The sequence below is a fragment of the Phyllopteryx taeniolatus genome, chromosome 6 (genome assembly GCF_024500385.1).
Source record: "Phyllopteryx taeniolatus isolate TA_2022b chromosome 6, UOR_Ptae_1.2, whole genome shotgun sequence".
NCBI lineage: Eukaryota > Metazoa > Chordata > Actinopteri > Syngnathiformes > Syngnathidae > Phyllopteryx > Phyllopteryx taeniolatus.
The window spans coordinates 27590183-27612990 of record NC_084507.1 but is presented as its reverse complement, the minus strand read 5'-3'; the positions used below and the strand labels follow the sequence as shown (position 1 = coordinate 27612990).

General features: G+C 40.4%; 2 protein-coding genes across 2 annotated transcripts; one reads left to right on the top strand and one right to left on the bottom strand.

Moving 5' to 3' along the window:
- Positions 1-2362: 2362 nt before the first annotated feature.
- On the bottom strand, positions 2363-7255 carry LOC133480006 (stathmin-like). The gene is made up of 7 exons (XM_061777626.1): positions 7117-7255; positions 6296-6341; positions 5449-5621; positions 3650-3802; positions 3383-3535; positions 3113-3304; positions 2363-3027 (listed from the first exon to the last, which is right to left on the bottom strand). The coding sequence occupies exons 2-7, from the start codon at positions 6309-6311 to the stop codon at positions 2989-2991; spliced, it is 726 nt and encodes a 241-aa protein (XP_061633610.1). The 5' UTR covers positions 6312-6341; positions 7117-7255; the 3' UTR covers positions 2363-2988.
- Positions 7256-10211: 2956 nt separating this feature from the next.
- On the top strand, positions 10212-18403 carry serinc2l (serine incorporator 2, like). The gene is given in 11 exon segments (XM_061777075.1): positions 10212-10368; positions 11101-11262; positions 11382-11569; positions 11739-11818; positions 11935-12072; positions 12169-12338; positions 12863-12953; positions 14761-14818; positions 14820-14912; positions 14998-15207; positions 16553-18403. Coding segments are annotated over 11 exon segments (1368 nt in total). The 5' UTR covers positions 10212-10329; the 3' UTR covers positions 16692-18403.
- Positions 18404-22808: the final 4405 nt, after the last annotated feature.

The window sequence follows — 22808 nt, the reverse complement described above, 5'->3', positions numbered from 1 at the left end:
TTGTTTGTGGCAGTCAGAGATCTTCATTGTGTCCTCGCTCAAGTCAGGGAAACTGTTTTTCTGTTGACAGTGTGGATTTCTAAGTGACTTCACCAAGAAAATAACGCACGCAGTATGAGTCGTATGCAACATGGCAAGTGGAGTGGAGGCTGCTGATGCTTCCAGTGATGGACACGAGCAAGAGTCCAGTGCAGACTAAAATGAGGCCTTCGAAGCTGAGCCAGTCTGGCCCCGTGTGCTAAAGGACAGCATGATGGGAATCAAGTAGCTCCATGCAAAGGCAACACAGGGACTGTCAAACAGTGAAGTGGAACCAGCTTTGCAAAAGAAAAGTTGATTACATGAATATGGGTTAATATCATTATAAGGTGCCTTTGGTGTTATCATCAGAATCACTTAGTTATCATGCAAATATAGCAGAATTATTAAAGTGAGGTCACATTGTAAGTGGCCAAATATTTGCACACACACTAGTACAACAACTCTCTCAAAATGTTTCCTTCATGTTATACCATATTTTTATAATTGGATGTACATTATATTGGTTTGTCTCACAGTTTTCTGCTTACTAAAGTGCATGTGGTTAAATGATACTAAATTATTTTCTTTCCATGTTTTTTTCTGTCCACAACAACTTAATTGACAAGTCATTTTTATCATGTTTCCATGATTCCATTTTCATAATCATATTGGACATTTTGCATGTCCCTAAAATTGCTGTCCATCCATTCACTATGGGTTAACTACCCCTTTAAATATAAATCTCATTCACTGCCAGCCTTCCCAGTTAACATATATTTGACTTCTAAAGCCGTCAATGGCAGTGAATGTGTTTTAAGAAACCCTCTGATTATTTCAGTGACATTACAACCAGCATCGTCTTTTTTCAGTGGAGCCTGAAAAAGAGTGCATAGTTTGATGCTGTCAAGCTTAACATGTCCACTCTATCATAATGAAATATTAATTGATATAAAACAAAACTTTCAGAAAACCGAAATATATTTATGAAACTAGTCAGCTTGCTATCTGAATCATGATGCTAAGGTTCCCATGTGCTAATTTAATGCTAACTTTCACCAAAAATGTCCACCCTGTCAGCAAGCTCATATATTTTGCTTGCATGTACATTGTGTGCTTGCTTAATATATATATATAGCATGACCAATATACATTCTAACAATTGTTAATAACACCATAACATATACTTAGAACACCATAACATCTACTTAATACAATGAATATGAAGTTCAATGGAATTTTTTATTTTTTTGGAATGGAATGGAAAAATATTAGACACCTAATGGAAATTTTTATTCATACTGTACACTGTGCTCATAGTCTTAAGTAGAGACATGCATTCTTATTTTTAGCTCTGAGTGAGATAATTTAACTGACAGTTACAGTTGCCCTGAGACAATTAGTTAACAAGTCTACATTCCTTCAACTTGCAAGGACTTGTCAAGATGTAACTACTGAACAGTGTTTCGGTTGACAGGCTAAGTGTCAACCGTTTTGGTCGCTGTCAGATTTCTCAATGAGCACATGGCAAACAGATGGATTGGTCATGCTGGACAAGGTGATCAGGTATTCTACAACTTGCCCACAACGTCACTAGAACTAACCATTTCTGACTTCTTCCTTTCAGGCTACATTAAGAGCAAAGTTAAGGTGCCCCCACTTCCTACAATCCGAAAAGAGGTGAAACATTGTACCAAATTGAACCACTAAACCAGTACGCACGATCAGATCTGGACAGACCTAGACGATCGCGTCAATGTTTGCCGAGTAACTAGATAGGAGGACACCGAGCATCTGTTTTGCTACCCTGGGGGTGCTGGTCGGGACCTCGAATAGCAAAAACCCACAGAAAATTGTCCATTATAATTGCATTGGGGAAAAAATAATAATAAATCAATCTGCAAATGCGTATACTTGCATGACATCATATTACCTACTGTGAAAGAATATTTCAACGAGTTACACATGATTTGTTTGAAATCAGGGAATTGTGGACACTGTGGTGTAGCTAGGAACAGTTGCCCATAAAATACCAGCCAGGTATCATTTTACAGAGAGTGCTAATTTATTTATCATTTTTGCATGATATCTTATGTGTGCACACATTTGGACATTTTCTTCGCAACATAATCGGAATGAGTGCCCCAATCACTCTTAGCCTGCACTAATTTTCCTTCCTCCATCATTACAGAAAAAAATCTAATGATTTTATTATTCATTCATTCATCTTCCATTCCGCTTATCCTCACTAGGGTCGCGGGTGTCCTGGAGCCTATCCCAGCCATCATCCGGCAAGAGGTGGGGTACACCCTGAACTGGTCGCCAGCCAATCACAGGGCACATATAAACAAACATGATTTTATTATGTAATACATATTTGCCATAGTCTTAGGTAAACATATAATCATGGTAAATGCCAAATAAAAAAGTACTGAAAATATGGGTCACAAAAAAATATATATCCAATGCATTATTTTTCTTTAAATTCACTGCCATTGACAGCTTTAGAAGTCAAATATCCATGTTAACTGGGAAGACTGGCAGTGAATGAGTAAAAAGGGAAGTAAAGCCAGACCCTTGCCAGATTGATTCTGCCACTAGGTGTCAACAGGAAAAATAGCCAGGAGCTCAAATAAATGTGCCACAATAATATCCATTTATCCACCTCAAGTTTACTTGTCATACTGCATGAATACAAACAGGGTCACTAAAGGCAGAGAAGGATCAGGAAAAGAACAGTACCTGCAACTTTAAACAAACATGTCAGAAGTGCTGACTATTTGGACCATTATACCAATTGGAATGCCCTCCGATAGAAAAACAGTTACCACCACAAACACTACAGTGTAATCAGCTGCCAACGGGAATCTCTCAGAAAGAGGCACTAAATCTTATGCTGGAACTAGCACAGTAAATGTAATGCAACGATTATCTTGGAGCTGCATGAATACATTGTTTCTCTTTCCATCTTCAGGCCCTTGTCTTCTTCAATTCTTCAATCTTCTTATCCTGTTTGAAAGGAAAAGGATTACAAAGTTGTGTTTTTGTAACAGTTTGTTTCCAACTTTCAAGACTGACGTCACCAGCACTGTACCTTATCCTTAAGTTTCTTATCGAGAGCAGCCAATCGCGCTTCGCGGTTGTCTCTCTTTGCTTCCATCTTCTGATTAAGCTTCTCCTGAGTGGTCTTCATGAAGTTGCAACATTCGTCAAAGACCCTCTGGAGCACTTCTCTCTCGTGCTCTCGTTTCTCAGCCAACTGCTTCAGCACTTCAGCCTCATGGCTCTGACAAGACAAAAGTCAGTGTTTCACCTTGGTAAAGAGTTTTGTTATTTTATCAGTTTGTGTTGTTTCTGAACTTACCTTGTATCGCTCTTCCGCAGCCAGCAGCTTCTGAGTGAGCTTCTCCTGAGTGGACTTGCTGAAGTTGCAGCCTTCGTCAATGGCCCTCTGGAGCACTTCCTTATCACGCTCTCTTTTCTCCTTCAGATTTTTCAGCACTTCAGCTTCATGGATCTCACAAAAAGACAACATTGTATTTTTGTTTAACTTGTCCAGTATTTGACTAATGTAGCAATGTGTGTTTGTGGCTTGCATTACTCCATCAATTCATGTTGTTTCTGAACTTACCTTGTGTCTCTCTTCTGCAGCCAGCATTTTCTGAGTAAGCTTCTCCTGTGTATTCTTGGTAAAGTTGCAGCATTCGTCTATGGCTCTCTGGATCACGTCCTTCTCGTGCTCTCGTTTCTCCGCTAGGTTTTTCAGTAATTCAGCCTCATGGTTCTTAAAGAAAACAACAACAACAAGGTGCTGTTGATTGTTAAGTACAAGACAGGCGATTGCGCTTTTGCCTACATTTATGCATTTGGATTTCTACAATTCTACAGGCATTGTGGATGAGTGTGATAGGGTAAGAAACTCTTACATTGAACCAATCAGATTTTGTATTTATGTACAGCGGACCCCCGTGGATTCACCTATCTGCTAACCGCCCCCCAATTAAAAAAAATAATAATAAAATAATTTTTCCTTTTTGTTTTAATTTTTTGGGGCGAAACCAACTCAAAAAACAGTTGTCTATTCTTGCTTATTCAAGAATTTTTTGGGCTACATTTTTTTTTCCTTCTCTCGACGCAATTACAAAGGGCGTCAATTACCTGCAGATTTCCGCAAACAGTAGGGGTCCAGCGTACTGGAGTAGGCTTTTTCTTTTTGTTAACCGCTTTGTTAAGTGCATTACCACCACCTACAGGACTGGAGTGAAACACTTAACTGTGCGACTTTTTTTTAAGTTAGTACTAATCTCTCTTATTGACCAAAGAACAACTTGATCAACACTATTCCTCTCATGTACAGCATTACATTATTGCAGCTAAGATAGCTAAGCTCGTGCTCTCGTTTCTCAGCCCTCCTAGCTTAGTCTGGCATGGTTGTTTTTTAACCTTGGCAGGAATCTGCGGTCTATCGAGAGCTCTGGCTTAAGATGTTAGTTCCAAGGATGGACATAACATTTGAAGGAGTTGATTTCTTTTTGTTTTGTTTTTTTTGCAATTATATGCATTTTGTAGCAATTGAAGCAAAATAGAGTGCACTATTTGTCTCAAATTAGTTGTGGCCTGAAGGAGAACGTTGTCAGCTAAGGCAGACATCCACGCAGACTGTCACTATAGTTGAACTCCAGGTACCACAATATGCTCAATATGACACTGTAATAGAAACAGTTGAGAACATTGTGAAATTAGATTGTTAAAGTACTCGACTGAGAAGCTAAACAGTGACAGAAAGAACATTTTATCCAGGTTCATCAAGTTAGCGCACAGCTAGCAAAGTTAGCATCTCTGCATTACTGTACTTCATCTGTGCTTACAACTGCAGGACATCTCCTAAACAATCACTTTTCAGGAACCCCCAAAAACATTTGTTGCGCCATAAATATTGCATCGTCAAGGAGAGCAAGCTATTTTCAACATTTAAGGTTAGTCAGTATTTTTTTTTATTTATTTTAAACAGACCCATGTTGGGATTTGTGAAAAAATATGAAATTTGACCAAATATGCACATACACCCAACGCCAGCGATATCAAGACTTGTTGAACCTCAGTTTTTTTTTGCACTTATTTAATTCATGTCTTTTAAAAAAGGAAAAACTATTTATTTTGGCAAAATCAGCGTGAATAAACATTTTGGAGCATGTTCTGTTCTCGAAAATTAACAGAAATACCGCTTATCCTCACTAGAGTTGTGGGTGTGCTGGAGCCTATCCCATCTGATTTTAGGTGAGAGACGATGTACACTCTGAACTGGTATTTAGGGCAACTAACAAGCTGTAAATAATTAACCTATTCATGATCCTTTTACCCAGAGTTGATCAGGGAAATGTCGTCAAATGTCCATCCCTTAGCTCTTTAAACAACTCATTTTGTAGATACCTTGCGTCTCTCATCAGCAGCCTCCAGCTTCTTCATAATCTCATCCAGCGATGTTGCCTTCTTTTTGACAGGGGACTGTGGAAATGGCACTTTTGCGTCAGGAGAGGTGGGTCTCAGGATGAGCTCAAACGCGTGACCCGACGCACGTTTGTTCAGCTCCTTGACTTGGATATCTGCAAAACGACACATGTAGGAGCTGACTACTTAAGCTACGTTAAGATCAATACAAGGGTGACTCCTTGTGATATTTCATTCCGTGTAATCAGACGCCTTGACATTTACTTGATAAACAACTGGCTGAATTCAATTTAAGCCTCTCTCTCGATTGACCAGTTAAATTAACCACCCTGCTTCTATATTGCTGGAGAAGACAAGAGCGACCATGGAATCTGACTGACCAACTTGCTGCAATCAGGGGGTTAACCTGGCTTTCGGCTATCATTCAGGGTCACTGCTTTGTCAGAGGTCAAAAGAAAACAATTTACTAAGCTGGGCCAAGACAACTTGGTTTTCTTGTCCCAAGAAAATTGCAAAGCCCTAATTTCTACCAAGGAGTAAAGTTTGTTTTGTATTGTAATTTTTTTTACATGTCCAAACCATAACAGATCCACAAGTGACTCAGTGCTGCAGTATATCACCCCAAACACATTAAAAGGACTTCAGGGTACCGTTTATTTTATAAATTAAATACATCAAATTAACTTTGCATTACTTATTTAGGGGGAAAGCGTTCAAATAAGTAATTCAAACCTGCTGTAGTTTTTTGCCACTAAATATTTGTTAAGTCTAACTCTTCTTCAAACATTCTCACATGGCAGCACAGTACAAACCATTGCGTTGCACTCACCTGTAATGTTTGCCATTTCAGCTGAGAGGTTGCCCGTATGAAATCACTAGTGGAAAGAACAAACAAACACTGTAAATTAAAACAAGTAATATATAATTTTCTATTCAAACCACAAGCGGTCTGTGGTTCTCCATTGCCTTTCTGCAGAAGCAGCAAATGTGCTCAAACTAACAGCAAAGATCTCGTGTTTTGACAGACCATCGGTCAAGCATGCGAGTATACCTTCAAACGGATTCTCAAAGTGCGGTACTAGTACCAATCGAATTATACACAAAAAAAACTCCAAGTACAGTTGCGTAGTATTCAACAATTAAGTTAAAAACATTTGCATTTAATCTAAAACAACTGTTTGCTTTTTAAACCTTTAGGTGCAATATATTTGAATTGAATCACGACTTAAAGTCAAAACATAGTGCTCAGGTTCACCGACGTCTTCGCAGGTTTGAGACAAACAATGGCTGCTTGCAATTTTTTTATTATTTTTTTTTGTGGGGGGGATTACAAACATGGCGGGGGGCAAGTGATAGAATTACAAAAAAGGCCAAATTTTCACAAACGCATGTGAAGAATATCCGATTAAAGAGTGAAAACCAAAGTTAGACCGATATATTTGTATAGTACGACGGTGAAATGAAAAGTCGCGCCTCGCTCCAGGTGTAACGTTCCATTGTCGTGTCGAGCACAGCACAGCGACCATGTCAACGTTCCATTTACCTCAAATTGACTTTTTGAGATGTTTCAAAAGCCTCCGAGGCTTATCTACACAATGCGTGAGCCGTCTGAATGCCTATTTAAACGGTCGCGCAAAGCATTGTTCTCACCCAGCAGTGTTTGAAGAACTCAAATGGTGGTTGTGCTCTCAAGTCTCAAGTTGTTTTCTTGCACTCAAACCGCCAAGTGAGCAGTCTCGCGCACAAAATCGGACCCGTGACGTCGTGTCAGCTCTTGGCGCTCATTGGTCCGACTCCACCAATCCGGGGGTGACGCTGCGATAAACAACCATGTTGGTCAACAGACGTCACAACAGAAACCTCACCTCTAAACTTTTAACTGACATCACCTGTTAAACAAAACCGTGTTAAAAAGGTGATGCTAAATATCTTACTAGTGTGCACAGTACTGTGTTGATATTCACGAGCAGATATTACTACAGGTGACAATGCAAAATCTCTTACATTTACAACCTAAATTCAAACATTTGTTTCATGAAATTATACCCATTTCGTCTATTCGCTGCACTTCGGAGCGTTTGTTTTTGCTGAACTGCTTCCACTCAATGTATGTTAGATTGTTTTGGGTGCAAAAAGATTTGTCATGAATTGCCATGACAATCTAACCTTTTTAATCATCCATCCATCCGTTTTCTGAGCAGCTTCTCCTCACTAGGCTCGCGGGCGTGCTGGAGCCTATCCCAGCTGTCATCGGGCAGGAGGCGGGGTACACCCTGAACTGGTTGCCAGCCAATCGCAGGGCACATAGAAACAAACAACCATTCGCACTCACATTCACACCTACGGGCAATTTTGAGTCTCCAATTAATGCATGTTTTTGGGATTTGGGAGGAAACCGTAGTGCCCGGAGAAAACCCACGCAGGCACGGGGAGAACATGCAAACTCCACACAGGCGGGACCGGGGATTGAACCCGGGTCCTCAGAACTGTGAGGCTGATGCTCTAACCAGTCGTCCACCATGTCCTTTTTCTCGACCCACTTTCATAGAAGTTAAAAACAATAAAAAAAAATTTTTTTCAAATATCGTCTGAAAACATGTACATTGTACAGTGTATTTTATATGTTTCAAATGAGTGCTGTATCTCCAAAAGTGTATTGCTTGCCATGATGTCCACTAGCCAAAGACTGAGCTGTACTGTATTTGTTTACAGAGTAAACTCGAGGCTAGAGAACTAGTAACATTTCTTGTCACTTTCCTACAATGTAACGCGTGGGAACTTAGTACATCTCTGTACTGTGGCGGAAAAATCAGGATAGGAATAGATGTATTTTTTTTATTTTACTAGCTTTCTGCGACACACCCAAAATGGGTCTGTATCCCACTTTTGGGTCCTGACGCACCAGTTGAGAAGCACTGACTTAACGTATATTAGCCATGGGACTGTTTCTTTAATCAATACGATTTCAAATTCAGGGCCAGAGCACTGACCCTCGATGACTTCAGAATTTTTCATTCCTCTGATAGGTTGATCAGAGAAAGCCAAGTTCAACGAGAAAAACAGGTCTGTAGCAATCTGTACGCATGAATACATTTAATAACCAGCATCTCTGGTGAGTATTATATTTTATTATATTTGTAGTGTTTTCTTTTTTGTCATCTTATACTTATCTGAGATGATATTTGTGGAACAGTTGTGTGCTGTTATATTGCGTTTTAAGACAGTATTGTAGTGTCCCGTATATACTTCGAGGCCGACACAGTTACCGATGCACTTCAGTCGCTTTATTATACGCGTGGTAACAGAATGCACAATTCTTACAAAAAGCTGCTATTGGGTACAATTCACAGCGAGGCATTCCACACTGACTGACATTCAAGCTGAAATGTCCCTTTGCTCTTTAATTTCTGCTGACGTCACAGAGAAGCGGTGTAGAAAATGGATGGTTTGTTTTTGAAATTTAGGAGGCATGTCATGTGAGACAACAGAAGGTAGCCATCTTGAGACAGACTGCAACCAAATCAGGGTACCCACGTATCCACAACCACTCCATCTTTGTGCATTTTGCCTCCCTTGCTATTAAAGTTAGCAAAGGCCCAATTCTCTGGTGTGTCTGAAAGATTACCCTCAGCGATTATTCTATGGTGTGGGTTGTATAAAGAGATTTTTGCTGCACGATCTGCTCAGAAAATGGTCGGATCAACAATTGTAAATATTTAACCTGTAAAATATTGTAACTTCAAGCAAGCGAATGACCAATTCGTATGCAGTACAGTCATTTGTTAACAAAAACACACTTGTGACCACCCCGAGGAGACACCCACCAAAACATAAATAGGGAGATTGCACTCCTAAAATTCGTAACTGAAGAAGCTTTTCGGATTCAAGGTGAAACGTCTTTAACAAACAAGAAAGGTCAAATTTCCTTAATTCAACTTTTGTGGATTACCACACCAGACCAAAATCCCGATTGTCGGGGGAGTTATCGTTATATCATTGAGTGTTTGGTGTGAGCGTTGGTCATCTCAAATACACAACACACTTATTTCTTTCCTCATGATGTGTGATAAATCATTTTTAGAATATTTTCACATGTATGAGTTAATTTGAATAAAATAGTTATACTAGGGCAGCATGGTGTCCTTGTGGTAAGCACGTCTATCTCACAGTTCCGGGGGGTTTGAATTTCAGTTCTGGCCTTCTGGTGTAAAGTTTGCATACTCTTCTTGTGCTTGGGCAGTTTTTTCCTGGGTACTCCTGCTTTCACCCAGGCTGCAAAAACATGCATATTGGGTAAATTCTAAATGATCTATGGGCGTGAATGTGATTGTGAAGGCTTGTTAGTCTATTTTTACCCTGCGATTGACTGATGACCAGACCAGGGCGTACCCCACATTTCACCCAGAGAGTCAGCTGGAATAGGCTCCAGCTCAACCACCACCCTAAATGGGAAGAAGCACAATAGAACATGGATGAACAGTTATATGGATACTCACTGTAGTTGAACAGAAAATTGCATTATATATGGGTGAGCAAACATGGTGACATCATTACAAAACTCAATGGGAACGGAAATAACTCGTAAAATTAGCACACAAGTGAGTATACTCCTATTGCAGTATTTTATACAGTATAGCGAGGTCAGTTTTAATGTGATGCATTCAAAGATTTTCATTGCTGGTGTACTACTAGTCATTCAACCTCCACGCCAGTAGGTGGGGAGGTTTAGCTCAAGACTAGCTGCCATCCTCCAGGAACAAAACAAATTAAAAAAAAGGAAATTTACCCTGTGTGTCATCTGACAGTTTCACACGGAAGAAGACGGCGAGAATATCCAGCTAATATCAACATTTTGATGTCATCATGGGGGCCTGTTTGGCACTGTGTTCTTTAGCCAGCTGTGTAAGTAGTTCGTGTCAATTTTGTAGACTTTCTTGAATGTTTTAGCCAAAACTCAGTGTAGGTGTCTGAACAACACCAGCAGGTAAGTCGCCGACGCCACCGAAGAATGACTACGTGAGCAGTGAGTTATGACACAATGTGTACGCGTCTAGCACGATAATAAACGTGGAATACTTGCCGGTATATTTGTATATATCTATAACAAACAAAAAAAAGACGCAAGTGTAATGTCATGTTTTCCAGGAAGTTAGTTTAGCAAGCTAACTGTCGTCGATGAATATGTAAAGCCTTATGGGTTCATTTTGAACCGCTTATAATATCTGTTTTAACCGGCAATATCATATAATATTTGAGCTAAAGTTCCCCGCCTCTCTCGTGTACGTTTTAAAAACTCCTTGCTTTGCGTAAACGGCGAAAATAATTGGGCAACCCTTAACTTGAAAAACGCCCTTCTGTCCAATGACCAACAGGTGGCGCTATCAGTTGTTGTGAAAGGAAGTCCTTGTTCAGTCATGGGTAAATTACTCATCACATTAATCTGTCAGTCAAATTAGCTCTAAGGGTACACCCTGGTTTTACAGAAACTACCAGCACCTTCTATCTCAATACTAATATAATTGTTTCTATGCAAGCCAAGCATTGCTATATTTTGATTCGCAATTGAACTGAAGTGTCAAATTAAAGCTAAAAGTGTTGTTGTCTGCCATTTGGTGTCTTTTTCAATCCCTTCAGGCTTCCTGTCTATGTGGCTCAGCACCATGTCTGCTGTGTGGATGCTGTCCCTCCTCAAATAACTCCACTGTCACACGACTGGTTTTCAGCTTCTTTTTGCTGCTGGGGACCCTTGTGTCGGTCATCATGATCCTTCCCGGCATGGAAGTGCAGCTTCGCAAAGTGAGAGCTCTTGTTCAAGCACAATTGTTCTTGGCTTTTAAGTAATAATTCTGACAAGGTCTGGGTGTTTTGCGCATTGAGGTTGAGTGTTGGCTGGATTTCTTTATTGGGTCTTTCAGATCCCAGGATTTTGCCAGGGTGGAAGTTCTATACCTGGCATCGAAAACCAGGTTGACTGTGATGTCATCGTGGGCTACAAATCTGTGTATCGCATGTGCTTTGCCATGACCTGCTTCTTCTTTGTCTTCTTCGTCATCATGATTCGTGTACGGAGCAGTAAAGACCCGCGTGCAGCTCTTCAAAATGGGTAAAAGTTAGAGCTGTGTTTCACTTGTATCACATGTTTTAGAAAATAATATTTGTACTGTATGAAATATTTACAGTAGATTAGTTGGGTGGTGAAACATGAGTTTGCATGGTTTGCTTTTGTCCATCTGCTTGTACTGAATGCTTGTTTTTAACGGTTTATTTTTCAGTTTCTGGTTCTTTAAATTTCTGATCCTAGTTGGGATTACAGTGGGAGCCTTTTTCATCTCTGATCCGTCATTCAATACTGGTATGAACAAAATGTATTTATAATTAACAGTCTACTTTTTGCAAGGCTTTTTTTTAAATTTTTTTAAGTTAAATCTTAAGTTAATCACCTGTGTCTGTTTCGTTTTTGCTTCACAGTGTGGTACTATTTTGGACTAGTGGGCTCCCTCTTCTTCATTATTATCCAACTCATTCTCCTCATTGACTTTGCTCACTCCTGGAACCAAGCATGGGTAGAAAATGCTGAAAATAATGACAACAAGTGCTGGTATGCAGGTACAGCAATTTAATATGCTTTCTTCGATAACTTGAGTCAAACTCTGTAAATGTGTCATTACTGTTTACTGACATGCAACGTCGTGTGATTCCCAGGCCTGCTGACTTTCACCTTCTTTAACTACGCCATGGCTTTCACCGCAGTCGTGCTGTTTTATGTTTACTACACACAACCGGATGACTGCACAGAGCACAAGGTTGTCATCAGCCTCAACCTTATCTTCTGTATCATCGTCTCTATTGTCTCCATCCTGCCAAAAGTTCAGGTAACTATCTTCTTAAAACATATCCTCATGTCTCGGTTGTATTCTGACCATATCTAGCTAAATCTTTCTCTCTAAAAGCACAACCTAAAATGCCTGTGCCCTTGTTAATCAGAACACATGAAAAAGGAAAAAGCTGTGTTCACAAAGTAAATCACCACCAGTCACTATTAATTCCAGGCTGTTTGATGAGCTAAGTCTTTTCTATGTCGTCCATCTATTGGCTGTTGGTGGGCTGTGTTTACTCCTCTTGGATGTGCTGCAGCTGTGTTGATCAACGTTGAGAACAGAGTGAATTGTTATTTAGGCCATTTAGGGTCACCACTACTTAGTTTTGCTGTTTTTGGTCCTGATGTGACATCACATTGTCTCACCTTAATCCCACTCTTTTCATTTGTGTAAAAGCAGGTTTATGGTTAATCTACTGAAGATGCTTTTCCATAGAGTAAAATGAATGTGGCTTTTAAAATGTTGTGCTGTATATCCTGAAGCACCTTTTTTATGTATATTTGTCATGTTGCTTGCAGAAAGCCCAACCTTACTCTGGCCTACTGCAAGCTTCTCTCATCTCCCTCTACACTATGTACGTCACTTGGTCCGCAATGACCAACAATCCAAGTGAGTCTTGCCGTGTCTGTTTCACAGTTGCAGCTTTCATAAGCAGAGTCATTTGTGATTAATATTACCCAAACAGTTCCTGTAGTGCTGACTTCAGTTCAGTGGATTCCTGGTCATGGCTGATATTCAAGTGCAGTCTTTTTTGGCCAATTGGTTTCGCTAATCTGAGCTCCATTTGAATTTCAAATGGCTAACAAATTTCACTATAAAATGCAAAACATCACTTTCACCTGTTGCCGCTCACTCTCATATGTAATGTTTTTATGTTTGTATACCTCTGGAAATTGTTCAGTAAAATGAGATTGAAAACCCAACAGCAGTGATTCTCAGTGGGTGGGCCTATTGTCATTAAGTTATGACACATAGTAAGTCAAACCAAGCGAATACATTTTACAAAAATATCATTGGAAAAGATGCGTTAAAAAAACACAAATACTTATATTTGGATTTGCAAAGTGCATTTCAAAGCTCATTTATAAAAGTGTATGAAATGAATTTCAAAACTGCCAAAATTCCTTAGTGTTTATCATACATTTGGGGTTTGTCTGTACCTTTTATCATGAATGTCTGAAAATCCACATTTTAAATACCCTAAGTCACCTTAAGTCTCATATTTTGGCTATTTAGACCTCCATAGTGTAAATTCTATTTAAAATAAAAAAAATTAAAAAACACCTTGGTTTTGTCATACGAGTGTCCAGAAAAGGCCCCTCTGACAGCTACTTCTGTTTGACCCAGTTTTGTATCCACTTTGTCCATATTTGGCTAAGACCGCCCCCTTTCCTCTGACTGGTTGCCTCCGTGTAGAAAACCCACTTGTGAGAGCACACGTGTTTGTTATGTTGACAGTGGTAGATGGAGAGCTTCGCTAGTGATGTAAGTAAGCTAGAGAAATTCAAATGACTGGACTTCAGGCAGAAAAAAGTCTGGAACTCAGGAATTCATTCAATTTGAATTCATATTTCACATAATGGCTGAGACACCATAGAGCCAATATTGCACCCCAAATATTAGAAAAAGTTGATTTGGTAAACCCTAACCTAAATAGGGTGAGAAGCTCGGTCATCCGGGAGGATCTCAGAGTAGAGCCGCTGCTCCTCCGCATTGAGAGGAGCCAGATGAGGTGGCTGGGGCATCTGATTCGGATGCCTCCCGGACGCCTCCCTGGTGAGGTGTTCCGGGCATGTCCCACCGGGAGGGGACCCCGGGGACGACCCAGGACACGCTGGAGAGACTACATCCTTCGGCTGGCCTGGGAACGCCTCGGGATCCCCCCGGAAGAGCTGGATGAAGTGGCTGGGGAGAGGGAAGTCTGGGCGTCCCTGCTGAAGCTACTGCCCCCGCGACCCGACCCGGATAAGCGGTAGAGAATGGATGGATGGATGGATGGATGATTTGGTAAAATACGGGACCTTAAATTCTTTGCCAACAACACAAAGTTGTTGTAATGTCAATCATATTTTCCGGTGTAAGGAATAGGACTCCTACACATTTCCAAAGCAAATCTTTTTGTTTTTATACGTCATGCTCAAGACCAGAAACACCAGAATTTGAGGCCCTGACTGATTTAATAATGTTGATAATCACTGCTTTGCTGATTTAAATCAGGTATGGCATTTCTAGCTTTGCAGACTTGTCCCTTCTTAGTTTAGTTAATATCCATACTTGATCTGGAGGTCATTATAAAGCCAAAAAAATGCAGCGCTGCAGTTTCAGAAGGTAGCACACAGCAGGTTTGTCACAATCCTCTAATCCATTGTTTGTACGTTTCTTTGTATGTGTGTTTGTTTGTGGGCTGCTGTCTTAGATCACAAGTGTAACCCTAGCCTGTTGAGTCTCGTGTCGAATGTCAGCACCCCTGTCACACTCTGGTGAACACACGCCAGGCCAGTTCCAGTGGTGGAATGCTCAGAGCGTCGTTGGCTTGCTCATCTTCTTCTTCTGCACCCTCTACGCCAGGTGAGCTTTGCGAGTCTGGCATCTCCACAAATTCTGTATTACATATTGTTATATTTGATCCTACTTATGCTTCCTTGTGTCCCAGTATTCGGTCATCCAGCAACACCCAGGTCAATAAGCTGCTGCAAACGGAGGAGGGCGGAAAAGAGAGTGGAGCAGCTGTGGTGGGAGAGGATGGCGTGCGCAGGGCCGTGGACAACGAGGAGGACGGGGTGACTTACAACTACTCGGCCTTCCACTTTCACCTGGCTCTGGCCTCGCTGTACATCATGATGACCCTCACCAACTGGTACCTGTAAGTATGACTCCCCAACAGTGGGCTATTTGTGGGGAAGACCTACTGAGAATTGTGGGGGAATATGTAATTGGGAGACTCCCAGGTTTATCATTGCCTGCATCAATAGGTTAAAGCGTAAATGTACCACAAACTGATCCGTGATTCATTTCAAATGCAGTGAAACACTCACGTGGTATGTTGATATTAGTGCTGTGCGATATGGACAAAATGTTACATCCCATTACAGGTAATTTTATATATAGTATTTTCCTAAAAAATAAATGGAATGGCAATTTTCTCTCATCTTTTCTCCTTTTTTTAACACAATAAAACGAATAAAACATTCATAAAAATAAAACGAACCTTCAGTGACCAAATACATATTGTTCAAAATATTTAGTAGTTCAACCAGTATTAAACAAATGCAATAACGTGCAAAAATAAAATACATACAACAGCATAAAGTGCTTTAAGTAAAATTAAAATGTGCTAACCATTTAACCTTAAAAGTGCTAATAAATGAGCTTTCAAACTTTCTCAAAACACTATAAGCACCGTGTAAAAGGAGAACGTAGACAAGCTATTGAGCTATCAAAATCATAAATTATGTTATTATTAATAATGAATAATATTCATTTACACTACCAGTCAAAAGATTAGACTGTTTCACTTTGGAGAGATACTGCCACACAACTTCTCAAAATAGCTTCATTTTCAGAGGATAACTCCCAAGTCCTCAGCTAGGCGTTTAGCTCCATGTTCGGTCAATATGTTTACCTCTTACTATTACTTTCTGTTTACTTCTACAACTTGCAAATTAAAGTGCAGCAGGAAAAAGTGGACTAATTGGCTTTTATGCACATTTCCGCCAGGTTTCATCGAGTAAATATCTGAAATTTATCGCGATCATATAATTGCCCAGCCGTAATCTTAACTAAACGGATTAAAAGAAACTGTAGTATTCCCTCAGTCACGATATAACAAGGTTATAGTCTATGGTTATATCACACTATGATATATATTGTTATATCACACAGCTCTATGTTGGTATTATTATTACAGAAATGTCAAATAATAAATGACACATACGCCACAAAAATCAAAAATTTAGACCAATTTTGCAAGGCTGCAGAAAACTGCAAATAGGGCAAATTGCTTTCGGCGGGGATTACTTAATGTACCTAAGTTGCTGTTAAAGTCTAGGTGAAGCACTTACGTTTGTCCACCAGAGGGTATACGAAAAGCTTGTTTTTTTTTTTTTTTTTTTTAAACCCCCCCCTAAATCTGACACTATGCCTATAGATGTGCTTATGCATGAATTTTTGAACTTGTTTCACTTAAAGGTGCTTTTGCCTTCTCACAGACCCGACACCAGCACCCAAGCTATGCAGAGAAGCAAGCCGGCTGTGTGGGTGAAGGTGTGCTCCAGCTGGCTGGGTCTCAGCTTGTATCTGTGGACTCTCGTCGCCCCTCTCATCTTACCCGACAGAGATTTCAACTGAGCAGCAGGTCTTTTATTTTCAGTTGGTTTTGTTTTCACGGCTGGCTTTAGTGATTTAATGGCCCGCGTACCACAAATGGGTTGGAAATGATACAGGACATGCATTGGAATGTTGTTTTTGCCTTTGCCATTGTGCTTACTGTTTGAAGACTCAGTGTGATAATTAACTGCAGATATTAATTGGCCAAGTTAATGGCAGCTTGAGCCACAAGAAGTTATTGTATTTACCCGTGATTCACCTTGATGGGCTTCTTCCTGCCACCTGATATGACGTGACTGTGTGAGCTATTATCTTTATGCTGAACTTTAGTTACCAGACGATCACACAGGCTCAGCGACTAGGCACTTTCGCAACACCACAAATGTTTTGTTTTTATACGTCATGCTCAAGACCAGAAACACCAGACTTCCTATTAGCCACTTCTGGATTCCCCCCCTTTGATATTTCGAGGACCATTTTAGTGCTGGGGGCAATGTGGTGAAACCTCCTTTCAAGCCCCTGCAAGAGAGGAGTGCAAGAGTGAGATAAGAATAAAATGGCACACCCCACAGATAGTGACGAGGGTTCCCATTTGCAACTAGACTGTACACACAAGCACATTATTGCGCAGTCAGTGTGCTAAGATACCAACTGGTTAATCTCAGAGCTTTCCGGTCTGGTCAAGGTCATATATACCTGATGCAACACCTTCTCCATGTGTGACTGTGTTTGGCCTTGTTCAGCCGTGCTCAACCATCTGTACCTGTATAGCAGCAGGCAGGGAAACATATTGATCTTTGGCAACATGCCTTCCTCACATGATCTGCACGGGGCTCCCCGTGTTCACGCATATGTCATCATTTCCACAGAATTCAGAATTCAAGCTGCAATGTGCAAAACAATCAAATGAGTTGGAAAACCTGTCATTGGTGTTATGTGTGTTGCTGGTGTTTTTTAAGTAATTGGTGTCATTATCTTGTGGTTAAGTACATTTCAGTATGATTGAAATAGGTGTTTTCCTCTAAACCTGAACATGCAGTCTAGTGCAGTGTTTCCCAACCTTTATCGAGCCAAGGCACATATTTTACATTAGAAAAATCTCACAGCACACCTCCAAACTAAAATGTCAATTCAGTTGGGTTAATTTTATGTTCTGCCAAATGGAAGAGCATTTCACTTTTTTTGAGTACCAGACATCGCTAGCATGAATGAAAAAATTATCCATTATTTGTGTAAATACATAAATTCCCTACCACAGTTTGCATAATTTCCCACAGCGCACCTGATGATCTCTCATGGCACTAATGTGCTGCAACACGGTGGTTGAGAATCGCTGGTCTAGTGTATTTGAAATTAGTTTATTCCATCAGTTATTTCAACGCCCACTCAAAGGAATCAAGTGTCTTGTTTTAAGAAATAAAGTGCTGCGCATAACCCTTTTTGTATCACTTTTGTTTTATATTAAGCATTTTCAAAGTTTTGTACAGTTTTAAAATCATCACTTGACTTAGGTGAAGCCTTAAGCCGAATTGCCAGTTTTATTTTGGGATGGAACATTTTAAAAACGCTATCAAGTGTCGTCTTGTTCTCATTTCATTAAAGAATTGTGAATGCTGATGCGTGCTTGTCGTGCTCTACGCATGGTGAGTCCAGCTATTAGATATAACACAAAACCTTATGCATTGTGTATGTACGTTGGTTTTAATACAAATTAAACACTCTGACTCACTCTCTGATGTGGTGGTGTAACATTCATTATAGAAGAACACTGGGTGTAGCTTGTGTTTACATCCAGTTCTGGTCTGCCAGTGATTCACCACTGGCTGCTAACTGATTGTACTTAAGCTTCCTTATCTGGGCTGTCAAGGTGATACAAATGTGTTTGCTTTTAGATCTACATTATGGTCAGGCGGTACAAAGTTTGGGACACGTGGCAGTTACATGTGACTTGCATGTTCTGGCTGATACTCAGGCAGATTGTATGGTGCTATGGTTTTAGACCTATAAATTGTCTTACATTGCAATTCCTCAGTTTATTGTTGAAATGCCACTTTTCTAGCAGAATACTGCTTATGTTCAGTGTATACACCTTAAATGTGTATTAACTGGACTACTATATTTGTATTTACTTTTTGACGACGTTTCCCTGTAATCTTAACTATAAATGGGCATTACTCTTTCTTTGCTTTGTTAATTACTGTCCCCTAAAGCAGTACTGTCTGCTTCCATTGCGTTATTTCCTTTTTGCTTGGCTGGGATGAAGTTTCCTGTTGTTTCTGGCTGCCATGCTAGTGGCCCACTGCACTTGGCAATGTCTGGAGCTGCACATGACACACTCCCCTCTGCAGGCTGACTTCCCAGCAATTCTCAGCAGCACCACCCTCCGCCGCTCAACCTAATCCACATACTGTATCTACTGAATAGCGATACTGTCACACGCCTAACTAATTTTCCTCATAGGTGACGAAGACAACTGAGGGATGGCAGCGTACAGTTGGGTTAAATAACATAGCCACACCAAATAACTAGTTTTATCATAAAGATAATGCTCACTTTTGACTGACACTGTCAAAGAGGTTTTAATTCATTATTATTGTAGGTGTTGTTTGCAGTGGTGTAGAACTTAACTGTACCGTGCTGTGAAGTATTTCAAAATATTTTGGTAACTTCCCAGGTAACATGTCTATTTGACTACTAAAGCCGTCAATGGCAGTAAATGTGTTAACTTCGTGATAGTCAAAATATTTGATACAATTGAATTGGTCCTAAAGGACCTAAATTGTCAAAACTCATTTCAACCATTGATTTATTAAAAAAATAGTACATCATGCTGCAACTTTCAGGATGAATAGTTGTACGTCTGCTGATTGTGGTTGAACTCTTCATCCCCTCCATGTCCTTGCATTGCCTGGCTCTGAAGCATGAACAATCAGTGTTTTTCAGACTGGAAATCCTTTGAACAGTGCGCTTCATTCAAATTGGCATGACACGCGGCTCCGGGACCGTGGGTCAGACACTGTCGACTCTTGTGCAGTCATAGCGGAAAAACGCGCAGGCATTCCGAATGAGTTTTTAGAGCTTCAGTAATTCTTTGCACATTCCTAAATGTAAGAACTTCTGCACACAACCAACGGCATCCAGAACAAATTAGCTCAACGTCGTAAATTAGACTTTTATTTCCACTGTTATCGCCACATCTACAAATGTGAGCTCAGTCTTTCGCCGAGGAAAGATTGAAGTCATTTGCTTTGGCTGATGACTCTGCTGTCATAAATCCCACCTTCATTTTCTCTATCATCTGATGCAATTTGTCGCTGTAATATGAGATCAGAAGCTGCAATGTGCTGATTATGGACCACTTAGTGCAGCACTGCAGTCATGCTTGGTTAGGTATCCTGGGATTTTTACTCATACAACCACTTTATGCTTGGGTTTACCCTGACCTCAATATTCGCTTGTTATACCACGACGAAAATGTCAGGCACTGTTGTTTCTGCTTGTGCTTTTAGAATTGTCCTACTAAAAAAAGATTGTTGGGTATCCCTGCCCTGATGTACTGTATGTCCGTACAAGTGCATATGAGGTGTAACTGGTTAAAAGTTAAAATTTTATGCCGCATGCAGGCGTGGTAACTGATTTGGGGCCTGACTGTCTCCCTTGCAGGCTTAAGGACAAACTGGACTACTACCCTGAGAGATCTTGTCTCACCTTGGAAGCGAAGTAGATTCGGGCCATGTTTGGACTTTGGTTGGAAATCCCCCGATAGAAAATCCCCTTGACTGCACAAAATAGGCGGTATAGAAAAAAGACGGATGGAAAGACAATGACTGAAAGATTGCTCCACAGAACGGTTGATGGATAAATGGATATGGATGACACTGGAAGTTTTTGTTTTTTTTAACCAAACATCCCTTAATGCTTAAATTTAAGCACAAGTAGTATTCCTGTGTTGAGTTGTTTTCCCTGTGCTTGTATTGTTTTTTCCTCCCATATTCCAAAAACTTCCATGTTAGGTTCTTTCAAGACAAATATCCATGGTTGGGAATATGAGCGTGAATGGTTATTTGTCTCTATGTGCCATGCAATTGGCTGGCAACCAGTCTAAGCTTCTTGCCCACAGTCAACTGGGATCAGCTCCAGCTCACCCGTGACGCAATTGAGAACGAGCGGGACGGAAAATGAAAGTATGAACCTTCAAGTTGAAGCTGAAGAAAATGTAAAAACCTGATTGAATTGAATTCTGACCTACAGGTGATTCAGCAATGGGTCCAACTGATTGTACTCAATGTCTTATCATTTGTGGTCATATGATCATTCAAAATTTGGGGCTTCTGACAATACAAATTGCCGGACTCTCAGCAAGTGTCTTGGAAGGTTTTACCGAACATTAAGCTAAAATCTAACAATGGTAAACTTACTGTTTACTGTGAATCAGTTAATCCTTAAAATGACGCACTGGCTAATATCATGGACAATCCAATGGACAAAAACGTGGACGGGTGTATAGATGGCGCCCTGCATGTGCTCTGGAAGCTTTTACCAAACGTTACTCCACAATCTAACAATTGCTGATGGGAGATGAACCCTTACTGACCAGTTTTCCTCAGTTATTTTGGTTCAATTTGGCAATCCCTGATTGCAGTGGAAGCACTCAGTGTGTGCTTGCAGGACTCTCCAGTATGCATGCTTGCCCCCGACCCCACCCCAACCCCCTACGCAGCTCAGAGGCGCAGCTGATGCAGTTATATAAGTCAGTGCAGCCGGCGTCTGCTGAGAGCCAAATGCCAGGCCAGTCTGCTTACATAAGCCTGTCAGAGTCATATTGTAGCATGCAGTAGGGAACGCTCACGTCGCTGCTTCTTCCTGCACACCTCCCGTTGCCTCCTCTTGTCTCTCACTCACTCCCACACATCTCTCCTCTTTGCTCACTTGTTTTTCTTTAAAAAAAAAAAAACAAACAAAAAGACAGCAGTCCCCAGCCATCGCACTTTTTCTTTCCCTTCTTGCCATGGTGCTCTTCTCTACACCGTCGTTGGCAATATGAGAAGTGTGGCTGTTTTAATATTTACAGTACATGCTGTACTGTAAGCTCGTGACATGGTGGTTAACCCATTATTGGACAAGGTGCTATATTTGGTAATTTATGTGGTTGTGAAAAAAAAGGGCCCTCAGTGTGAAGCAGTCGAACTGTGAGACTTGCCCTCAGCCAATCACCAAATAAAAACAATGGATGTCATTAGAATAATCTTTTGGAGTGCAATGATATAGGCTATATTTTCAATGGAATTGCATCACATTTTGAAAAGAAACACCAAAATTCTAGCATATCCTCAAGTAATGGAGGTTTGAATTTTCAAGCATTTCAGGGGTCGTCTGAGGTAAACAAAATCTAGATGCAGTTCTCCAAAATGTGACAGGGGGGCTCCACACGGGCACAAAAGATGTTTACAAAGCACATAATGATAACTTGGATTTTTTTATATCAACAGGAAACAATGCAGCTAGGACAGGTAATGTTTGTTGGTTTCAGTTTTTCATCACATGAATAGCTCCTGGGAGACCCTAACGTGTGTCACCATTCTCCCGCTTGCTGCAGTATTCAATGCACAAAAGGTTTGAGACACATCTTTTAATAAATTATTTCCAGTAGGTTTAATGGCCTGAGGTCCATACTGTATAACTACCCGCAACGCTACCTATTTAATAGTACATTACCGACCTTGCATTAGGATGGAGGCACTGTTCTGTCAGTGCAGCTCGGGCTACGTACGTCTGTGATTCATGATAAGGAAAAGGTATGGAAAGTATTTCACTCTGTTATATTGCAGCCATTTGCTAAAATAATTTAAGTAATATTTTCCCCTCGTTAATGTACACACAGCCCCCCATATAGACAGAAAAAAAAGGAATTGTTGAAATTTTTGCAGATTTATTAAAAAGAAAAACTGAAATATCAGAGAGTCATAAGTATTCAGACCCTTTGCTCAGTATTTAGTAGAAAAACCCTTTTGAGCTATTAAACCAATGAATCTTTTTGGAAATGATACAACAGGTTTTTCACACCTGGATTTGGGGATCATCTGCCATTCCTCCTTGCAGATCCTCTCCAGTTCATTCAGCTCTGATAGTGAATGTTGG